Here is a 22,161-nt window from a genome sequence, read left to right as displayed (position 1 = left end):
GAATGAGAACATGGAACCATCATGCCTTGTTACCACTGTGCAGGCTGGTGGTGGTGGTGTAATGGTGTGGGGGATGTTTTCCTGGCACACTTTAGGCCCCTTAGTGCCAATTGGGCATTGTTTAAATGCCACGGCCTACCTGAGCATTGTTTCTGACCATGTCCATCCCTTTATGGCCACCATGTACCCATCCTCTGATGGCTACTTCCACCATGTCACAAAGCTCTAATCATTTCAAATTGGTTTCTTGAACATGACAATGAGTTCACTGTACTAAAATGGCCTCCACAGTCACCAGATCTCAACCCAATAGAGCATCTTTGGGATGTGGTGGAACGGGAGATTCGCATCATGGATGTGCAGCCGACAAATCTGCGGCAACTGTGTGATGCCATCATGTCAATATGGACCAAACTCCCTGAGGAATGCTTCCAGCACCTTGTTGAATCTATGCCACGAAGAATTGAGGCAGTTCTGAAGGCAAAAGGGGGTCCAACCCGTTACTAGCATGGGGTACCTAATAAAGTGGCCGGTGAGTGTATATATTTATATATAATTTATATTATATATAAATGACAAATTTTTCTTAAATATATACATGCATGAGAAAACACAGTGTAGCGCCACTTAATGCGGGAATTCACATGAGAAAGTTTTGCTAACGTTTCCATTTAGTTATGGAAAAGTTGGTTACACTTTATTTGAAGGTGTCATTGTTACAGTGTAATTATATATTTAAGCACTGAGTGATATTAATCAACTACATGTACTTACTATAGGGTTAGGGATTGGATTAGGGTTTGGTTGAGGGTTAGTTGCATGTAATTATGCATAATTTACTCTTATTACTATGGTAAGTACATGTAACATATGTAACAAGGACACTGTAAAATAAAGTGTTACTGAAAAGTCACTTCTGAATGTTCTCTGAAGTTTTAAAAATTGGAACATTCCATTTGATCATGTTGTAAGTATTATTAGAATGTTACTTTTGAATGTTCTCTGAACATTCCGAGACTAGAAACATTTAAAAATGTTAAAAGATCGTCCAACTAAAACAGTGTGTGTGGGGGGGGGGGGGGACGTTTCATGAAGGATGTATGTGTTTTTGTGCTGACGTTTTGAGAACATTATTAAAAAGACCAGATAACTTTGAATAACATTATATTTACGTTACTGGAAGAATGTTTGTTCATAACTAATGAACAACTAATATAAATCATAACTAATGAATGTTTTGCCAGAACATTCCCTGTTAGCTGGTATGCAATAGAAATGCAAAAAAAATTTTTTAAATAATTTTTGCCAAAAACTTGGGTGACCAGGTCTCTGTTATGTAACAAAAATCTCACTTATTATTATGTATTAGTCAAAAATGGAGACAATACATGTTTGTATGTTTTTGTTTTTAAATGTTGTGGGTTCCATATTATTAATTATTATTATGATGATGTTTGAAAAGTCAATCTGACCCTAATAGTAAATGGTAACCACTGCAAATAGCAAATTGATCAAACAGCATTTTAACAAAATAATGGCTTTTTAAAAACACATCACAAAAATTAAAACAAAATATTAATATTGTAAAACTGATAGAAAGTTACTAGTTAATAGTAGTTATTAGTGGGAATTGGACCGTAAACTAAAGTGTTACCCAAATGTTAATCAAATGTCATTTTACATATGCTTATTATTTGCATTTTAGGCCACAAATTAAGCACATATTTGTGGCATTTAAAATGACTCGAAAATTTTGTTTCAATCCCTAAAACAAATGAAAAAGAAAAGTACCTTAAAATGATCTAAATTACTTGCAACATTTATGGAATCCCTCCCCTTAAATTTAATTAAATTTGTTATCATTTGCTAATGTTTTTCGATCGTCAAATAATGCAAAATTATGCATTTTGAGTCATTTAAAGGACTTTTGCTGACAAATAAACAGAGATATCTGGGTAAAAAAAAAGAGTACATATTGTTTATTTACATATACTAATTACAATACAAAACCTGATAAAAAATCAGCAAACTTATCCTTTAATTCAGATTTGTGCTGTCTATGTTTGTCACATTGTACTGAAAATGAGGCATTTGAAAACTGCACTTTTTTAAGTACTTAAAAATATATATTTAGACACATAACTATGTCATAAAAACTGCATCCCGATCACAAACTCACACATACAGCCAGGTGAAACTCTAAAAATTAGAATATCGTGCAAAAGTTCATTTATTTCAGTAATTCAACTTAAAAGGTGAAACTAATATATTATATAGACTCATTACATGCAAAGTGAGATATTTCAAGCCTTTATTTGTTATAATTGTGATGATTATGGCTTACTGATTTGAAACCCTTTTCACAATATTCTTGGGGTTTTAATAAGCTGTAAGCCATAATCATCAAAATTATAACAAATAAAGGCTTAAAATATCTCACTTTGCATGTAATGAGTCTATATAATATATTAGTTTCACCTTTTAAGTTGAATTACTGAAATAAATGAACTTTTGCACGATATTCTTTGTGTTTTCATGCACAAATTCATTACCTAAACTTCATCATGACTTCACTTACTCTTATTGCTGCATTCACATCACAGTCATAACATGTTTAAACAATTTGAAAAGAGTTGTGCACAATATTAGTCTAAAACGCTACTGTTAAGATGCATACTGTACCAGAAATATGATCTAATCCGGGAAATGTAGTCATGCTGTTTTATATTGTCCACTATTTAGGATGGACCGTGCTAAAGCCTCACCATATAGTATCCCGGGAGCAGCTTCTGCAGGAACTCCGCCTCTTTGTGCATGACGGTTTTGAGGATGAATTCATCGTCTCGAGTGACGTAGAAAATAGAGCCGCTGGCACCCGGGTTCGAGAGCTCGATTAAGGGTTCATTACAGAGAGAATACTGCAGAAACAGAAGCACACGCAGAGAGAAACACAACGGCCGTCAGAGGATACTGCATTTCATCTGATTAATGGTTATAAAGCACTTTATTATGTTATGTTATTTACCCTACCTCTAAACCTGCCCATCACAGAAAACTTTCTGCATTTTTGGAAATTAACAACAACAACAACAAACACACTGTTCAGAATGTGTTTTAAGCCGTTTGGTTTACGAAGATACAGGAAGTGTGTCCATGTTTATTACGTTGTAATGCCCATGTCATAATACACATTTGTGTCCTCATAAACCATTTATACAAGAACACACACACACACACACACATACACACACATACACACACACACACACACAGTGGATATCTATTATTTTAAGTGCTTAGAAAGGAAAGTATTAGTGTGCTAATCACCATCTGTCTCAGGTTGCGTGTGTGTGTGTTCATGTGTGTGTGTGTGTGTGTGTGGTCCTGGTATTCCCTATGTTGTGAGGACCAAATGTCCCCACAGGTATAGTAACACCAGTAAATGTTGAGCCCCATGAGGAAGCAATCTTATAAATTATACAGAATGATCTTTTTTTTTTGAAAATGTAAAAATGCAGAAAGTTGTGTCTGATGGGTAGGTTTAGGGGTCGTGTTAGTGTGTGTGTGTGATGGGTAGGTTTAGGGGTCGTGTTAGTGTGTGTGTGTGTGTGATGGGTAGGTTTAGGGGTCGTGTTAGTGTGTGTGTGTGTGTGTGATGGGTAGGTTTAGGGGTCGTGTTAGTGTGTGTGTGTGTGTGTGTGTGTGATGGGTAGGTTTAGGGGTAGTGTTAGTGTGTGTGTGTGTGTGTGTGATGGGTAGGTTTAGGGGTAGTGTTAGTGTGTGTGTGTGTGTGTGTGTGTGTGTGTGTGTGTGTGTGTTGGGTAGGTTTAGGGGTAGTGTTAGTGTGTGTGTGTGTGTGTGTGTGTGTGTGAGATGGGTAGGTTTAGGGGACGGGTTAGTGTTTGTGTGTGTGTGTGAGAGTGATGACTAGGTTTAGGGGTCGGGTTAGTGTGTGTGTGTCTGTTATGTGTGTGTGTGTGTGTGTGTGTGCGTGTGTGTGTGTGTGTGTGTGTGTGATGAGTAGGTTTAGGGGTTGTGTTAGTGTGTGTGTGTGTGTGATGAGTAGGTTTAGGGGTCGGGTTAGTGTGTGTGTGTGTGTGTGTGTGTGTGTGTGTGTGTGTGTGTGTGTGTGTGTGTGTGTGTGTGTGTGTGTGTGTGTGTGTGTGTGTGTGTGTGTGTGTGTGTGATGAGTAGGTTTAGGGGTCGGGTTAGTGTGTGTGTGTGTGTGTGTGTGTGTGTGTGTGTGTGTGATGAGTAGGTTTAGGGGTCGGGTTAGTGTGTGTGTGTGTGTGTGTGTGTGTGTGTGTGTGATGAGTAGGTTTAGGGGTCGGGTTAGTGTGTGTGTGTGTGTGTGTGATGAGTAGGTTTAGGGGTCGTGTTAGTGTAAGAGGAGAGAATATACAGTTTATACAGTATAGAAATCATTACGTCTATGGAGAGTCCCCACAAAGATAGCAAACTAGACATGTGTGTGCATGTGTAAGTGTGAGTGTGTCTGTGTGTATGTGGGCTTATAAAGTGGCCATGTGCTTTCCCACAGCTAATATGTTTAAGTTTCATTTAAGCTCCAGACTCTCATATCATAATTACGCATTAACCTTCCCATGACCCTCAGCTCTGCCCTATATGAACTTTTCACCCTCAGTGATTCTCCAATATAGAGTGAAGATCCAAACCATTCAGCTCCAGTATGAACATTACAACATGTGATTCAAAGCAAAAAAGTTGAGTATTTGAAAAATCATAAAATAAAGAAAAATGGATCAAGATTGCGTATTACTTATTTTTTTAAGTGAAAATTACGAATTATTATATTTTATTCAAACATACACTAGTGTTTAAAAGGTTTTTTTTTTAAAGAAATTATTACTTACATGCAGCAAGGACATATTAAATTGATAAAAATTGACAGTAAAGACATTAATAATGTTACAAACGATTCTATTTTAAATAAATGCTGTTCATTAGAACTTTCTATTCATCAAAGAATCGTGAAAAATAATTTTTCAATGTATCCGATATTCCCTAAAGTTAAATTCGCAACTTTCATACTTCAATAAAACATATGTGAGATCTCTGGAGTTATGAAAGAGCGAAAATGGCATTTTTTACTAGTAAGAATTGAATTAGAGAGCTCTGGAATTCAATTGTTACTAGTAAGAAAGCAATTGCAGAGCTCTTTAATTCAATTGCAGAGCTCTGGAATTATACATATCTTTAATTTGTTTTTTACTTTTTACTAGTAAAAATACAATTTTGAGAGCTCCGTAATTAAAAATGAATGGAAGTCAATGGAGACATATGACTAGTAAAAATTAATTTGTAGAGCTCTCTAATTGTAATTACTACTAGTAAGAATTGAATTGTAGAGCTCTCTAATTGAATTCTTACTAGTAAAAATGCAATTACAACGAGTATCACTGGGCACAATTTAAGCTAAAAAGGCTTGCCATATCACTACCATAGTACGATGCATCGTTGAAGAAATCAACTATAGTCACGACCATAGATATCCATAATAAAGGCTAGATGTCTCGTCCGCGCCGCTGGCCAATGGAGGTCGACATCCGCACTGGCGGCCATCTTGCCACAGGCAGCTCGCTCACTCGTAACATTGTTTTAATGGTGCATGCACTTTTTAAATAACCATAACTTGCTCAATTTTCTACCGATTTTCAAACGGTTTGGTTTGTTATAAACGTCAGAGATGTAGTTATGACACTGCATACTTATGAATAATAAGTGTATAAATAAATAATCATCCAGAAATATAGCCACGTTAATAACGTTTGTAAGAAACCAACCCGTTTGTAAATCCGTCAAGATTTCAGCGAGATAAGAGTATTTGTGTTCGTGGTGATCACTCATCTTACATCAGGCACCACAGAGCCCGCCAGAAAGCTTGCCTGTGACAAGATGGCCGCCGGTGATGACGATAGAGACTCCGCCGTAAGACATCTAGCCTTTATTATGGATATCTATGGTCACGACTGTTTCCCGAAACCATATTGTCGCAAATTTCTCGTTCAACCACGTTGGTTTATGATGTCACACAGGTGTGTGAGTAATAACTACTTTTAATGAAACTGTTTGAGATAAAATTAACGCTAGATGTTTTGCTAATAAATTACAGATATGGCATCTGAGGAATATTTCTAATTTTTCTCAGTTATTTCGCTTTATTTCCAGATTCAATCATAGACTCGTTCACACACACTAGAGCTCGTTCACACACACTAGAGCTCGTTCACACACACTAGAGTTCGTTCACACACACTAGAGCTCGTTCACACACGCGCACTCTTCACAAACTGTGCTTTAAATCTCTTGACAAACTCAAAGACGTAAATGACATCTGTATGTATTGTAAATAAAAGACACAGGTTGCACTGAATGTCAGATTGCTTATTTTGCTCAAGATCGGGATTTATTGAGTCCACATGTCATGCAATCTAGAAACTCTGCTTTAACCGCAGATCGAGAGCTGTCGCTCACACACACACCTCTGCGATGCTGTTTGCGAATGTTCGTAGGAACGATGGTTTCGGGAAACACCGACTCGTTGAACTCCTGATAACGACAGAACTTGCGACCATTGGCTAACGATGCTTTCGGGAAACACATCCCTGAACGTGTCGAAGGGTGTTTTGATGAGTGTGTGTGTGACGCGTCTCACCAGATAGTCGTCGGGCCGGATGCCGAAGAGCTCTCTGAAGTAGCGGAACGCCACAGGAGCGTATGTTTTAAACCTGAAGTCTGGATAGTGATGCGCTGGCGTCAGATTACTGCCTTCACTGCGAGAAAACACACACACGAAGGACATCACATGACATCCGCATCATTTCATTCATGCTCAGTATGACTTAGGATCACATGTCACTGTTACCAAAACCACTGGTTATACTATTTTTGCTTAAAAAAAAGCTAAATTATCTAGCAATGGAGTCTTAATTCAAACAGAAACAAGATTATTTTTCTTACATACATAGAAACATAACCAACATAGAAACATAACCAACATAGATTTAGAAAGCCAACCCTTGAGAGTTTACATTTCAAGACTCAAAATTAATCAGACTGTTATTAATATTGAGATATCTAAGCTCAAACATAAAAACAAAAACAACAAATATTAAGAACATATTTATTAAATGTATAAAAAAAATATTATGTGAATTTAGGATAGCAACTTGAAACCACAACTAAAGTGTAGCCACAATTGTGGTCATGCTTCATTTTAAATCTGAGGATGATATCTCTAAAATTATGCATTTTATTAAGCCTATTGTGAGACCATGTCAGGGGAGACTTTAGAGAGGTTTTAGAGAATGCTAATATAAGATTCTCATCAAATATTTGATTGCCCTGTAAACACCCATTTACAGTCTCTGACTAATGTCTGGCGAGGAGAACTGGCCCCATTCATGTTCTTTTCATTTAATCGACCAACCTTTCACACCTCTGCCGGTATGAGACTTAATCTTCATAATTCTTATTCTTTTGTTTGAATTCAGCCATTATAGCCTGTATTGGCCATCTAAACCTCTCTGATCCCATCCTACATGATCAAGCCACCTATTATATTAAGTCTTGTTAGAAAACAAACAATTCTTGGAATTTTAAATGTGAATTTTTTTTGAAGTATTTGATTATATTCGCAGACCGAAGCGCCGGCGCCCTCAGATCACTTGGACGTGACTGTGATTACAAGAGGTAAAAACGATATAAATACTGTTCGTTTTCTCACACAAACCGCTCGTTTCGTGTCTTAGGCCATCAATGTGTACTTACATTTACGAGTCATTAAATCATGTTTAATTTGGACTTCTCTGTGCATGCTCTTTGAGGTGGTGACCATAGACCTGCATTATATGACTGACAGACAAGAACGGTTTGACCTAAAAATATCAAAATTGAAAATACTGCGGAAACAAAGACACCTACATCTTGGATGCCCTTGAGGTAAGCTAAAACACACCAAAAATTTATTTCAAAGTGAACTATCCCTTTAAATGGCTTTATGTACTTACATTGGAATTAATAATTTGATACAATGGATTTATTGTGTATATACATGTTTTTACATTGTACTTATATTTTAAAAATACCAGCATGTAATTACAGCTGTAATTAATTTATGTAATTACATATCACATATCAATAGCAGCAAAAGTGTTTTACAATACAACATGAACACAAAAAATACATTGTACTTATTTTTCGATGTAAGTACATACTTAATTTAAAGTGGGACCGATAATTTTGCATGTTTTAAGCAAAAACTCACTTAATTTTGATTTATTTCCCCAGAAAACAAGACATAATATCTTATTGCATGTTACTCATCTAGTATATTTGTAATTATATTCTATATTTGAAATGGAAACAAGACAAAAATTCCAAGTAAGAAAAGCTTTTTTTGCAGTGTGAAGAGGTGGTTTATATATTATATATATATACACTCACCGGCCACTTTATTAGGTACACCTGTCCAACTGCTCGTTAACACTTAATTTCTAAGCAGCCAATCACATGGCGGCAACTCAGTGCATTTAGGCATGTAGACATGGTCAAGACAATCTCCTGCAGTTCAAACCGAGCATCAGTATGGGGAAGAAAGGTGATTTGAGTGACTTTGAACGTGGCGTGATTGTTGGTGCCAGAAGGGCTGGTCTGAGTATTTCAGAAACTGCTAATCTACTGGGATTTTCACGCACAACCATCTCTAGGGTTTACAGAGAATGGTCCGAAAAAGAAAAAACATCCAGTGAGCGGCAGTTCTGTGGGCGGAAATGCCTTGTTGATGCCAGAGGTCAGAGGAGAATGGCCAGACTGGTTCGAGCTGATAGAAGGGCAACAGTGACTGAAATAACCACTCGTTACAACCGAGGTATGCAGCAAAGCATTTGTGAAGCCACAACACGCACAACCTTGAGGCGGATGGGCTACAACAGCAGAAGACTCCACCGGGTACCACTCATCTCCACTACAAATAGGAAAAAGAGGCTACAATTTGCAAGAGCTCACCAAAATTGAACAGTTGAAGACTGGAAAAATGTTGCCTGGTCTGATGAGTCTCGATTTCTGTTGAGACATTCAGATGTTAGAGTCAGAATTTGGCGTAAACAGAATGAGAACATGGAACCATCATGCCTTGTTACCACTGTGCAGGCTGGTGGTTGTGGTGTAATGGTGTGGGGGATGTTTTCCTGGCACACTTTAGGCCCCTTAGTGCCAATTGGGCATCGTTTAAATGCCACGGCCTACCTGAGCATTGTTTCTGACCATGTCCATCCCTTTACGGCCACCATGTACCCATCCTCTGATGGCTACTTCCACCATGTCACAAAGCTCTAATCATTTCAAATTGGTTTCTTGAACATGACAATGAGTTCACTGTACTAAAATGGCCTCCACAGTCACCAGATCTCAACCCAATAGAGCATCTTTGGGATGTGGTGGAACGGGAGATTCGCATCATGGATGTGCAGCCGACAAATCTGCGGCAACTGTGTGATGCCATCATGTCAATATGGACCAAACTCCCTGAGGAATGCTTCCAGCACCTTGTTGAATCTATGCCACGAAGAATTGAGGCAGTTCTGAAGGCAAAAGGGGGTCCAACCCGTTACTAGCATGGGGTACCTAATAAAGTGGCCGGTGAGTGTATATATACTGTATATACGCTTGACAAACTCCTGTACGCTCCACTGCACACTGAACAAGGAAAAGACACAAGAAGTAGTTTTACATTTTTCAAATCCGTGTGTAGTTTGGTGTGTATGTGGCTAATAATTTGATGTTTGTGTGTAGAGTCACTATGCAAAAACACCATTTTTGGAAGAGCTTAAATAGTTTTGAATGAAGTGTTTGGTTTTGCAAGAGATGTCTGATGTTTTGCATGTTGTGTGTGTGTGTGTGTGTGTGTGTGTTTTGGAGCCATATTGAGATATATTTTCAGAGATTGGGTCTCATTCATGAAACATTAATAAATATACGAGTAAATATGAGAGTGATTTGCGCGTAAAGAGACCTTCCCGAAAACTCATCTCCTGATTCACAAATACTTCGTAAACGTCAGATGTGATAGTGAAATGTGTGTGTGTGTGTGTGTGTGTGTGTTAATGAATTCCACTCAGTCGTAAATGGGACGCGCGTGCACGCTCATTCTCAATTACCATAAATCCCGCCCATTAAATCCGACTGACAACTATATATGGGCATCATATTATGACACCGAACGAAGGATTTCAACATGTCTTCTCAAAAGCGAATGAAAAAGAAAAAATTCTCAGATGCAGAAATCGAAGTTTTTATTATCAGAAGTTCATTCAAAACACCACATTTTATCTTCAAGCGTAGACTACATAGTGGCGTATCAGGTCCTAAATAAAGCAAGCATATTACCAGAGCCGGACAGTAACGGAGTACATTTACTTGAGTACAGTACTTAAGTACAATTTTGAGGGATCTGTACTTTACTCGAGTATCATTTTTGGGGAGAACTCATGACTTTACTCAAGAACATTTGAGAGGCAAATATTGTACTCTTTACTCCAATACATTTCTATCCATAACCGTGAGTACCTGAGTAAAAAAAAAAAAAAGTAAAGAAAAATCTCGGAAACCCTCAATTTGTTGTTTCCCTCTCAAACGTGATTGGATTGTGCAGGCGCCACTGATTGGGACAGCCTATCAGCAATCACTTTCAGCTTTCCGCCAAAGTCAACTCCATGGTCAGATTTTATATTACACATTAATGTAAGCCAAGCATTTGGTTTGATGTTCTTGAGTATGTGGTGTGTTTAACACAGTCAGGTTCAAATGTGGCAGTGGCGTAGCCACGAGGGATTTCTGATTTCTTAAAAAAAAACTTTAGGAGGCAAAATATATTTTTACTGATTATGTGAATTACACTGCGCAAACCAAAGTAGGCTTCTACCCAGCGAATGAAGAAGGGTTGGCGCTCAGTCTCCACAGTACATAAAATATTAATTTTGTTTTATTTTATTTTTCGGGTTTGCATTTATGAGGAAAAAACAATGTTATGGACGTGTTCTCCGTTACGGACGTGAGCGCTCTGAAAGCGGCATAAAAAATGCTTTAAAACTTTCACAGAGACATCAAACAGAAAACACAAAACCTTTCTTTAACCTGAATTTCGTTTTGCATTAATTGTATCTTAAGTTGAATCAATGTTTCATCAACCAATTGCCTGGGTTTAATAAATAAGAAGTAAATAGCAGACGATAGATAAGAAACGGAGGCGCCGGCACGTGAACTGGATCTCGTCTCATAAATGAACCGAAACTCAGTGTATAAGGTAGCCTACTTGCCTCTCACAGACATGTCTACATTTAAAGTAACAACAGGTAGCTTTTGCTCTCGGGGTCCCCCTACAGTTGGGAAACAGTATTGTCCTCTACTACTGTCGTAAACTCTGTCATCCTACATGCACGTGCAATTGTTGACAAGCATGATAGCCCTGAACATTGTAGGAGGAGGTCACATGCAGGTGTTCTGCTTGCGTCGCGTGTGAAATGTCTTCATCCCAGGTACAGTGGCATATATTTCAGCATGTCATATGAATATAATTTCATGGGTTTTATTTTTTTTCTAACGACAAATGATCGCGATGCTCACGTTTACAAGCCAGCGTCATTATATAGTAGCCTAGTCTATTGGTTACCGTTTACTGAATCTATATGATACTTCAATGCAATGTTTGAGTGGTAGATAATAACCATATATCGTCAATATTATAATATCAAGCTACCATAAATGAATCTGCAAATTTTACAAATCAATTTGCATTATAGCTTGAGGCAAGACAAATAAACAAATATCACAGACATGTTAGGTATCCTAAAATATGATTTTATTAATAATCTTTCTCCTTTCTTTGTACATGTTGAGTAGACTACACTTTTTAGGTCAAACATTTGCTATTTGCATTTCATCGATTGCAAAGTTCAAATCAGAACGAGAATACTAGCGATAGCTAACCATCAAAAACTAGAATATCGTTTACTAGCTACCAGATTGATAATTCGCTACTAGTCTAGCGAATTTGAGAGGTTAGAGAGAGGCATTCTTTTTTCGATGGGGGGTTCGATGCTCCCTGCACACGCAAGGTCTCTCGCTCGCTTTCTCTCTCTGCCGTCCGCGCGCGTTGGAGCACAGTCTCTGTCTCGCGTGCGCGCTCGCTCTAGATTCCGGGAGATTTGAACTAATTTGCGGTATAACTTGTCGATCACGAGTGGCTCAACAGGTAGAGATCTATAGATAAACTCATCTTTCAGGCATTTGACCGACCGGGTTGACAATTTAGCGTGAGAAACCGGGGGTGTGGCGTGTGAGCGTGTGAAACCAATCAAATGCGGGTGTCTCACGGCCAATGCGTGAGAGTTGGCAGCTCTGCAATGTTGATCCTCGTTCTGCCTTTAACGCGATCACTTTCTCTTTTTCTCTTTTTGCTTTGCTCCGATAAAACCTTTGCTTTCTTGTTTTTCTGTGCTGCTTCGGCCATGACTATAACATTTGGCTCGCAAGTCCGATTTTAAGGAAGTGGGGGTGGTGGTGGAAGTGACGTATATGCCGTAAAGCAGTCGAATTTTGTAGTTCTCTTTGTTCGCCGGTTACTACCCGAAACCCGAAGTTTAAAAGTATGATTAAAAACGCTACAGACCCCGTCAGGCTATGGCAGACGTGTCATTCAACCTATTGTAAGTCGATGTACCATCACAAGAGACTTGGAAATATATTATGAAGGTTGAAAAGTTACCTGTTGTTACTTTAAACAGAAAAATTCAAAACGAAAGAAAACAGACTACAGACTGCTCTCTGCTTATGTAATCCGTATGAAATGTGCATTTCTCTCTGGCGCGTTCACTACTGAAGATAGCGAGTCAGCATCGTCAACTTCATCTAGCCGACACTGACAAAGAAAACACTTGTTTATTAACAAGTGTTTATTAATAAACAATTAAAATATCTCCTTGCTATATTTTACATATTCATAATCATTACTTTTGCCGGTTCTTTGTGACAGCTTTTAGGTGCTTTATTGGCAGCGCCACCCTTACATGTGGTGTGTGTGTGTGTGTGTGTGTGTGTGTGTTGTCCCCGCATTTAAAGATGGGACCCCCCAAAAATTTAATTAAATTAAATAAAGCAACATGGTAAAAAGATGAAAATGACTTGATTTTACTTTCAATTCCTTTTACATTCTCCAAGGTATTAACATTAACATTTTTCATAACTCCATGTAGGATGTTTCTGTGCATAAATGTAAGCACTGTGGCAGTAGATTAGTAATGCAATATTTAGAAAATCTACTCTTGTACTCTTGATACTCAAGTACTTTTAAAAACAAGTACTTTAGTACTTTTACTTAAGTAGACATCTGAATATAGTACTTTTACTTGTACTTGAGTAAAATTTAGCAAGGGGTATCTGTACTTTTACTCGAGTAACAAAGCTCTGTACACTGTCCGCCTCTCCATATTACAGATGCAGTTAATGGAGTTTCATCTGATAATCAAACAGTCCCAGAAGTAAAAAGAAAAACCGCATGTAATTACTATATATAATATTTTTTCAAAATGCTTTGTAAATATGTACCCGATTAGGTTAATTAAAATACAGCCTTAGTTATTAATGAGCAAAACATTCGGATGTTAAATTCACTATTTACGCGTGGCTGGGAGCAGGTGTAGATTTCTTTCCTACCAACTAACATTTGGAAAATACGAACATTTTATTAAATCCGAAAATTTACGCCAGAACCACTTCACACACGATTCACACAAAAATTCGTTCTGCTCGTGTTTCATGAATGAGACCCAATGTGTGTAAGCAATTAGAAAAAAGTGTAAAGCCCTGGCCCTGCTCAGACTGACCTGGGGAAGAAGATGCTCTCCACCACGTAGAAGTCTTGCATGAGGACGTCCCGCTCGGGTTTGGAGCTCAGGTTCCCCACGGTGTATCCGATGCCCAGCTGAATGGCTCCTTTCAGGGCAGACGAGGTCGTCTGAAGACACACGACACTCAGACTCTCTGACACCAGTTAAACATCACACAAAATCACTGGATATCAGGAGGGACGACACAAGAGCAAGCTTTCCTGGAGCTCAAACACTAGAGCGCTGGCGCTTGCAACGCCAAGGTCACGGGTTCGATTCCCAGGGAAAGCAAGAACTGATAAGAATGTAAATGTGTACCTTGAAATCCTATGTAAGTCGCTTTGGATAAAAGCGTCTGCCAAATGCATAAATGTAAATGTCAGAAGGATACAAATGATCAAATAGTAAACTACAAATATAAGCACAGAATGTTTATTATATATATATATTTTTTAAAATATATAAAAAATAGTTCTGTCAAATCCATCAATCGCAACATTAAATTTTGTGCTTATATAATATATTTGTGTATATATATATAAATGTGTGTGTGTGTATATACACACACAGACACACACACATACACATTTATGTATACTGTATATGTATACATATACTGTATGTAAGTATATAGCCACATACAGTATATATAGTATATATATATATACACTATAGTATTTAGTATATATATATATATAGTATACATATACATACAGTATATATAGTATATATACTATAGTATTTAGTATATATACATATATATATAGTATACACATATATTACAAAATATATTACACAAATTTTTGTCAGATGCGATTAATCTATTTGACAGCACCAAAAAATATTATTTTTATACAAAATATATAAATATTTTTTATAATATAAATACATAATAAATAAAAAATCAAATATAAAATAAATATAACTATATGTTTATTAAAATAAAAATATATACATATATAAAATAAGAATTGTATATATTATATTTTTTTAAATATAGATATTTGTATATAAAATATATAATTATATATTTGGTAACAATTCACAATAAGGTAGCAATGAGTATTATATTTGTTAATAAATTATAAATTAATTAATTAATTAAAATACAACAATGTTTATTGTTAATTCATGTTAACTCCATTAAATAATATTAACAGACACTTTAACTTTGTATTTGAATAATGTATTAGTAAATGCATTACTGAAGTTAATGTACCAAAAACTGAGGCGCTAAAAGTTTAAAGCACCGTTTCCATTTATAACGCAATGTCCAATTACAAAACAGTGCTTAAGCTTTCATTAATTATGATTAGTAAAATATGTGACGCGAAAAAGGCAATGACAAAGCGTTACCAGGAAGAAAATAGATTTCCAATGCAGACACTTTTGGACCCAACTGTATATATATATCAGCATCCTGAAGGAAAAGATGAGAGAAACTGTGAAGAAGGACTGAGACTGAGACGCACCTTCTTGTACGTGGTCTCGCCGGACGCATCGACTCGCCTGTGGCCAATCTTCTTCTCGAGGCCAGAGACGGGCTGACACGAGGACGACGGCATCTGAGGAGACACACACTGATCATCTGAGGAGACACACACTGATCATCTGAGGAGACACACACTGATCATCTGAGGAGACACACACTGATCATCTGAGGAGACACACACTGATCATCTGAGGAGACACACACTGATCATCTGAGGAGACACACACTGATCATCTGAGGAGACACACACTGATCTGATCCTGAGATCATCTGAGCTGCTATACAACATTACATCTCATTCAGTTCTGAAACCTCAGATCAATAACATATGAAGCACTTAAGCGTTTAACTCTTCTCAAGATTGCATGCAGTAAAACTGTAGTTTTATGATGATATATGGATGATGAATGATGCTTCACCTCGGTTAAGTGTGTCTTCTTAAGAGCAGCGTCTGAAACGACAGCAAGAGAAAGATATTAATGACAAGAATCCCATATAGGTCATAAATGTAATTAAATGCAGGTAGACGTCTTTGCTAATAAAACAATAAAAAATTACTTAAACTACATAAAAGTCTGAGAAAATGTTCAGAACGCTTTGTTTTTAAAACTACAATGTTGTCACACAACCTCATTAGGCCAACAAAAATATATCCTCAGAACATTTAGCCATTAAGCTATGGAAACATTTTTACGAATGTTCATTGAAAATTCCAAAAATCCAGTATTCTAAACGTTTAAACAAAAAAACAAAATCTTGGTTATGCAAACATTACAGAAACATTCCATTTCAACGTTCAAATATTATTGTAAAGTTACATTTGAAAGTTCTCTGAGCGTTCAAAACATCCAGTTTTTAAATGTTTCGAAAATGTTTTTTCTTGGCTAGACGAACATTCCATTTGAACATGAAACATTATTGGAATGTTACGTTTGAATGTTCTCTGAACATTCTAAAACCAGTAACATTTAAAAAACATCAGAAAAAAAAAGGTTCCATTAATGATGTATACGTGTTCTGTGCTGACATCATCCCTGGTGACATCACTGATGATGCGTCTAGCTTGCACCTGTCAGGTGTGTGTTCACATCAGAGAACGTTCCCTGTCAGCTGGCAGTTGATTCATCAGTTATGATCTCAGAAATAAATATGCTCATTTCACATTTCATATGCAATTTTATAATTAAATAATGAATCTAGAAAAAGTGCTTTACATTTCACTAGCTCGTCTCACTAGAAGTGCAAGGTCAAGTCAAGTGCATTGCCTTGTGGGATACATTACCCACTCAGTGTAGTCTGTTGTAAACTGCACATTTTGGGAACTATAATAGGTCACAGAGAAAATATGCATACTGTGCATAACTGCAACAAACACACTGCAAAAAGAGTATTCTGAACACACACTGTTAATGTGTGAATAACAGTCCAAGGACAACCGGCGTGAGTCTGCGGCTCTCTGATGCCTGGCAGTCATTTCACGCTGCGCTTCTCACACACATGTTTCACTGCACTCAAGGGGAGGGGGCGGAGCTACTGACAAGCCAACCTGTCAATCATTCCTCGCAGAATTAAGGCAAGATAACAGAACGCTAGTGAGAGCTGACGTGCGTTACACCCGAGACCAGCGGGATGTGTTTCATAGCTGGGAATTACAGAATAATTAGAATTAGAATAATTAGAATAACACGTGTATAGCTCATATTTTTTGTGCAAAATCTAAAGACAATTATATTTTTCATAAAGAAACCCTGGTAAGCCACTGTGCTTTTTAAAAGTTTGCATGTATGAAATTCAAGTTACAAGCCCTTTCAAAAAGCCCCTTGGACTCTACGATCGGCGGAAGTAACCCAGCATCCTTAGACCTTCACCGGAAATACCGCCGTGCAGATAGAGCCCATTATCAAAGCCATTATCCACCGTATTCCTACGCCCCATGATGCTTTGCGCGAATTATGGGTGTAACTTCCGTTAAGCTGTAAACAATCAGTGAAAGGCTCGCTCTATGAACGCACTACGTTAAAAAAGTGTCACAATGAGATGACATTAATCGACTCACCCTTCAACCATCGAACATTAAAATGAAATTTAAAAGTTTGAAAAAACAACAACAAGGTCAACAGACCAAAAATAGCACCAAAAGCGCGAGTCTTTGGTTAAAGGGATACTCCACTTTTTTTTGGAAATAGGCTTATTTTACAACTCTATACTTTCATTCCTGGGTAATAATCAAGAAACTTCACTGCCGTACCATGAGAACAGCAGGCGTACTGATATGACGCAGCGCCTGAAAATAGTTCCGTTGTGTTGACAGAAGGTGGACTATTTTCAGGCGCTGCGTCATATCATTACGCCTGCTGCACTCATGGTACGGCAGTGAAGTTTCTTGATTATTACGCAGGAATGAGAGTATAGTTCCTAGCCATATCAGCCTAGAAAATCGCAACTTTACATTTTCCGTCGGTCTTAGTGCACGATGTAACTACAGAAGAGTCAAGTTTTAAATAGGAAGAATATCGAAACTCTTTGGTAATTTTTTTTTTTTAGAAATGCTAATGGTCTTGTCCACTTCAATGATGTATGCTAAGCTATGCTAAAAGTGGTACCGCCAGAACCGGAGATCGGCTGAATGGATTCAAAAACGGTAAAACTCAACAGTTTAACTCTGGGGGAGTTGTAAAATGAGCCTATTTCCAAAAAAGTGGAGTATCCCTTTAAATATCACTGTAGTAGGCAAATATATTGTATAACAAGCCTTAAACAAAAATGTTCATTAACTTCAGCATTACGTAAAGTGATTTCCGTCATTTTAACAGATTATAAATTGCATTTACCCGTGAAAACAAACCTGGAAAGAGACGTGAGGATTTGAGGAGAATAACGAGAGATTCTTCGTGCATTCCAGTGAATTATGGAATATCGTAAATTAAATTCGGGAGAACAGACCACAGATGTGCCGTATATGTTGTACTTTTTCATACTTTTACAGCGGATTGCAAAGGAAAAAATAAAATCATCATGAGTAAAAGATACAGCGACTGAAAAGAGCTCTTGCCGTAGATATTAACATGTCACGTTAAAATACCAAGTATAACGTTATTCTCATGATGTCTGAAAATAAATCATGAAGGAAAATTGACAGCTCATCCAGTCAAACTAACGGATCAGCTTTATTTGTGGGGCAACCTTATGATTTGAAATGATTCGTTTCAGCCTTTTTGAATGGAAGTTCCCCAAAACCGGAAGTGCCACCCATCTATCTATCTATAAATTACAGGAACGTCTGTCTGTCTGTCTGTCTGTTAATCGCATATCTCTCGAACCGTTTGTCCGATGGATCTCAAACTTGACAAGTGTCTTGCTACGGGCACGAGTAAGTGCAGTGCCGAGTTTGACGTTGTTTGGATAAGAAATGCAAAAGATATCGCTAAATATATCGCTAAAAGAAGCACACAATGGTTTTTGCCGCTCTAGCCGCTGGCCACTCCCCCTCTCACACTGCACACTGAGTGAGCACAGCGCAGGACCAGAGACAGAGGGACGAAGAATGCAGATTTGCTCCCTGAATCGTCGCGCTTATTCATTTGTTAACTGAATCTGTAAGTCAGGCAGCTACGCGTTCGCAGTCTCTTTCACGGCCATCATTTGTAGTAAATGCTATTAACGTTATGTGTCATGCACGCTGAAGTTAGCATGTATATGTTAACTATGTGATGTTTAATGTGCTATGTTAACTATGTGATGTTTAATATGCTATGGTAAATAGTTGCCCTGTCTATTCAACAGTATATAGCAGGCTTTAACGAGCTTAACGAGTATAGTAATCCAGAGGGGTTTCACGACGCGTCATCAATCCGGAAGTCGGCCATTTTGGAGGCACAGAACGTAAATAATGCCATTGAACTGAATGGACTCGCAAATTTGGCTGATTATTGCTGCTGAAAAATGGTCGAGTTTTGGTCTGTACCAATCGGTCACATCGGGAAAAAACATGTCGAGTGCTATAGACTGTCAAAAGTTAAAGAGAAGAGTGCAAAAAACGTATTAAAATAAGGCGTTTGTGGTTGAGAGAGGTACAGCATCAGACACATGTAGCTGCTAAATGATGAAGCGTTGACTATGGCTAAAATGTCGACCTAGTTAACTATGGCTACATTCAGACTGTCAGTCCAAATCCGATTATCTTTGTATCAAATTGGAATCTGATCTAAAATGATGTCCACACTGTGTATCGCAACTGTTCAGATCCGACGTGTGTGTCCATGCATGTTATTTGGTAATATGGCAATGACTTTGCGTTGATAAGGGGGTTGCATTTGCAATACAATGTTAGATGTTGTCTTTTTTTAAATGTTACAAATGGAAATGTGTAGCCGCCGCGCTGGACTACTGCGGCAGAACTGTAGGAGGCTGCATGTACGGCTTTTTTCCCACGCTCGTCTGCGCCGGTTTCAGAAATAATAATTTTCTGCTCGTCCGGCACTTTGCAACAACACAGCATTATTTCGACAGTGACTTTCAGCATGTTTCCTATAAATGACGTTTGCATTTTAAGACATACCACGCGAAATCCGATCGTTCAGACTGAGGCTGATGTCCTGATATGTGATTTGAATAGGATTTCAAACCACGGATGTAACTTGAAACGGATTTCATGTGCTTTTTTGGACTGACAATCTGAACGTATCCTATGTCGGTATTATAATAAATAGATGGAAGAATTGCAGTAATGTTACGTGCTAGAGAACCTAACTCGTTCGGATCTTTACCACATATTAACTTTAGTTTGTCAAAATGTTGCGCTCTCTCCTGCTTCCCAAGTCCTTCTCTATATGATTTCGCACCTACCACGTGTTTTTTCCGTGGTTTATTAGTGTAACAATGTGTTCAGTAGTACATAAACAGTGCAATCCATGCTGTTGTTTACATCCGAGTGCCTCCATAATGGCCGCGCATCCGGGTTACCGCCCAGAACGTGACGTTGGTGAAACCCCTCTATACCGATCGTGTGACAGCAAATCTATGAAGGTAAAATGATGACATAAAGAATCGCATGCACAGGGTAAGATTTGTGAAAGCGTACATAAGATTGCAAGCGTAAATTAAATTTGCATGTGCAAGAGAAGATTTGTAAAGGTGTAAATCGCCCTTCAAGTGTAAGAAAAAAATATTTGCAGCATTTAACTGTTATTCGTAAGTGTAATTCATGCATTTTGAAGTTGCAGCTTCATGCTAATGCAAAATAAATAGGATCTGTATTCTTCAAACTTTAATTTTTCCGCGCTTATACTTTTGGCACGGTTTTTGCGCACAAATGCGGCCAAAAGCACTGCAAGCCTGTGAACAGCAATTTGCAACCGAAAACAACAGAGGCAGGAACTGCAAAACAGATTAACTGCGTAAAAGTTTACAAGCGTAGCTGTTTTTACTTCTTAATATATTATTTAATTCTGGTGCGCTTAAAATTATCGCTATCTTTCACGGCCATGTAAATATATTACTGTCATGCTTAACATTATCGCTATCTTTCACGGGCATGTATCTGTATCCACTCTAAATATATCCTCCAATGTATCATTATGTCAGTATCAGTATGCTTTCTACCATGCACAAATAAAAATGTCACTGAACTTTTGCTGTGTAATTGTAACAATGAGCACTCAAACACACCAAACCAACAATTGCTAAAAACACACACAAAAAAATTATTTTGCACGGGCATTTTGCACTAGTAATTCAAAACGCAGTAAACTCGTCAGGAATAAGGTGACTTCTGTTAAATGCAGGGTTTGATCTTCTGCAATATCACACAAAGGCTCATTCTCTATCGCTTTACAAATCTAGATCTCAGAACCCAATGCAGACGGCGGACAGAAATAGCAGCTTTACAAAAAAGCCCAAATCAATTGTAATCATATTTGAGATTTATGAGAAGAGACGAGGACGAGACATGAAGCAGCGGCTCAGAGGAACACGAGCTGAAGGAAACGATCTCACATGGGCTTTACGGACACACATCAAAGGAAACATCCACAGGGAAAATAAGTCATATTTTATGGATAAAGATTTTTTTTTTTTTTTTTTTTTTTTTTTACTTATTATACGATTATGAAAATTTACCATAGTTTTCCTTCAAAATTACACAGCTAAATCGTAAAAGCATGGTAAATTTAAACGGGATCTACTTCAATCAGCTTCAGTCATTTTGCATTTTTTTTCTGTATTGTGATAGTAACTTATTTTATCTTGTAATCATTTTACTAAACCCCTCCATTTTACAGCAGTTAAACTCCCGCAGGAGGGAAAAAAAGAGCATTTCCATTTGTGTCTGAATTAATTATTCAATTGTTCAGATGATAACAATAGCTGTGTTTCCATCCAAAGTTACCAATTTAACTTACAAAATTGGAATATGGCATAAAACATTTGCGAATAAAGCAGAGTTTCCATCCCCATGTTGTTCAAGAGAACAAAATAATCACTTCCTGGGAAATATCTGTAATAAAAGTGTAATTTGCGGCAATCGGGGGGAAAAACGGTCTCTTTTTTACCTACATTGTAATCGCTGAAACGCAATAATAATGTTCTCTTGCTTTCGAAAGCTGGTGTTTGAGAAAGAAATCGTGTGAGGCGCTTCTGGAGGGAATTAGGGTTCATTTACACGACAACTATGAACTAAAAATGGAAACGTTTTTCCTTTGCGTTTTTCATGTACAGACGACAACGTTGTCAAAAAGATCCCGCGTAAATGACTAAAACGCTGTATTC

General features: G+C 37.6%; 1 protein-coding gene across 1 annotated transcript in view; it reads right to left on the bottom strand.

Annotated features, from left to right (window-relative positions):
• The window catches only part of pip5k1cb (phosphatidylinositol-4-phosphate 5-kinase, type I, gamma b), an 80,921-nt gene that overhangs the window by 35,108 nt on the left and 23,652 nt on the right, over positions 1 to 22,161 (bottom strand). Inside the window, exons 2-6 of the mRNA XM_056239955.1 lie at positions 15,816 to 15,847; positions 15,377 to 15,469; positions 13,902 to 14,032; positions 6,677 to 6,794; positions 2,766 to 2,918 (exon numbers count right to left, since the gene is read on the bottom strand). Coding sequence (XP_056095930.1) covers positions 2,766 to 2,918; positions 6,677 to 6,794; positions 13,902 to 14,032; positions 15,377 to 15,469; positions 15,816 to 15,847 — 527 coding nt within the window. The remainder of the gene's footprint in view (positions 1 to 2,765; positions 2,919 to 6,676; positions 6,795 to 13,901; positions 14,033 to 15,376; positions 15,470 to 15,815; positions 15,848 to 22,161) is intronic.

The sequence above is a fragment of the Rhinichthys klamathensis genome, unplaced genomic scaffold (genome assembly GCF_029890125.1).
Source record: "Rhinichthys klamathensis goyatoka isolate OS25496 unplaced genomic scaffold, OSU_Roscu_1.1 h1tg000575l_1, whole genome shotgun sequence".
NCBI classification, from domain to species: Eukaryota; Metazoa; Chordata; class Actinopteri; order Cypriniformes; family Leuciscidae; genus Rhinichthys; species Rhinichthys klamathensis.
Note: the sequence above shows the minus strand (reverse complement) of the source record. Positions and strands in the feature narration are given on the sequence as shown.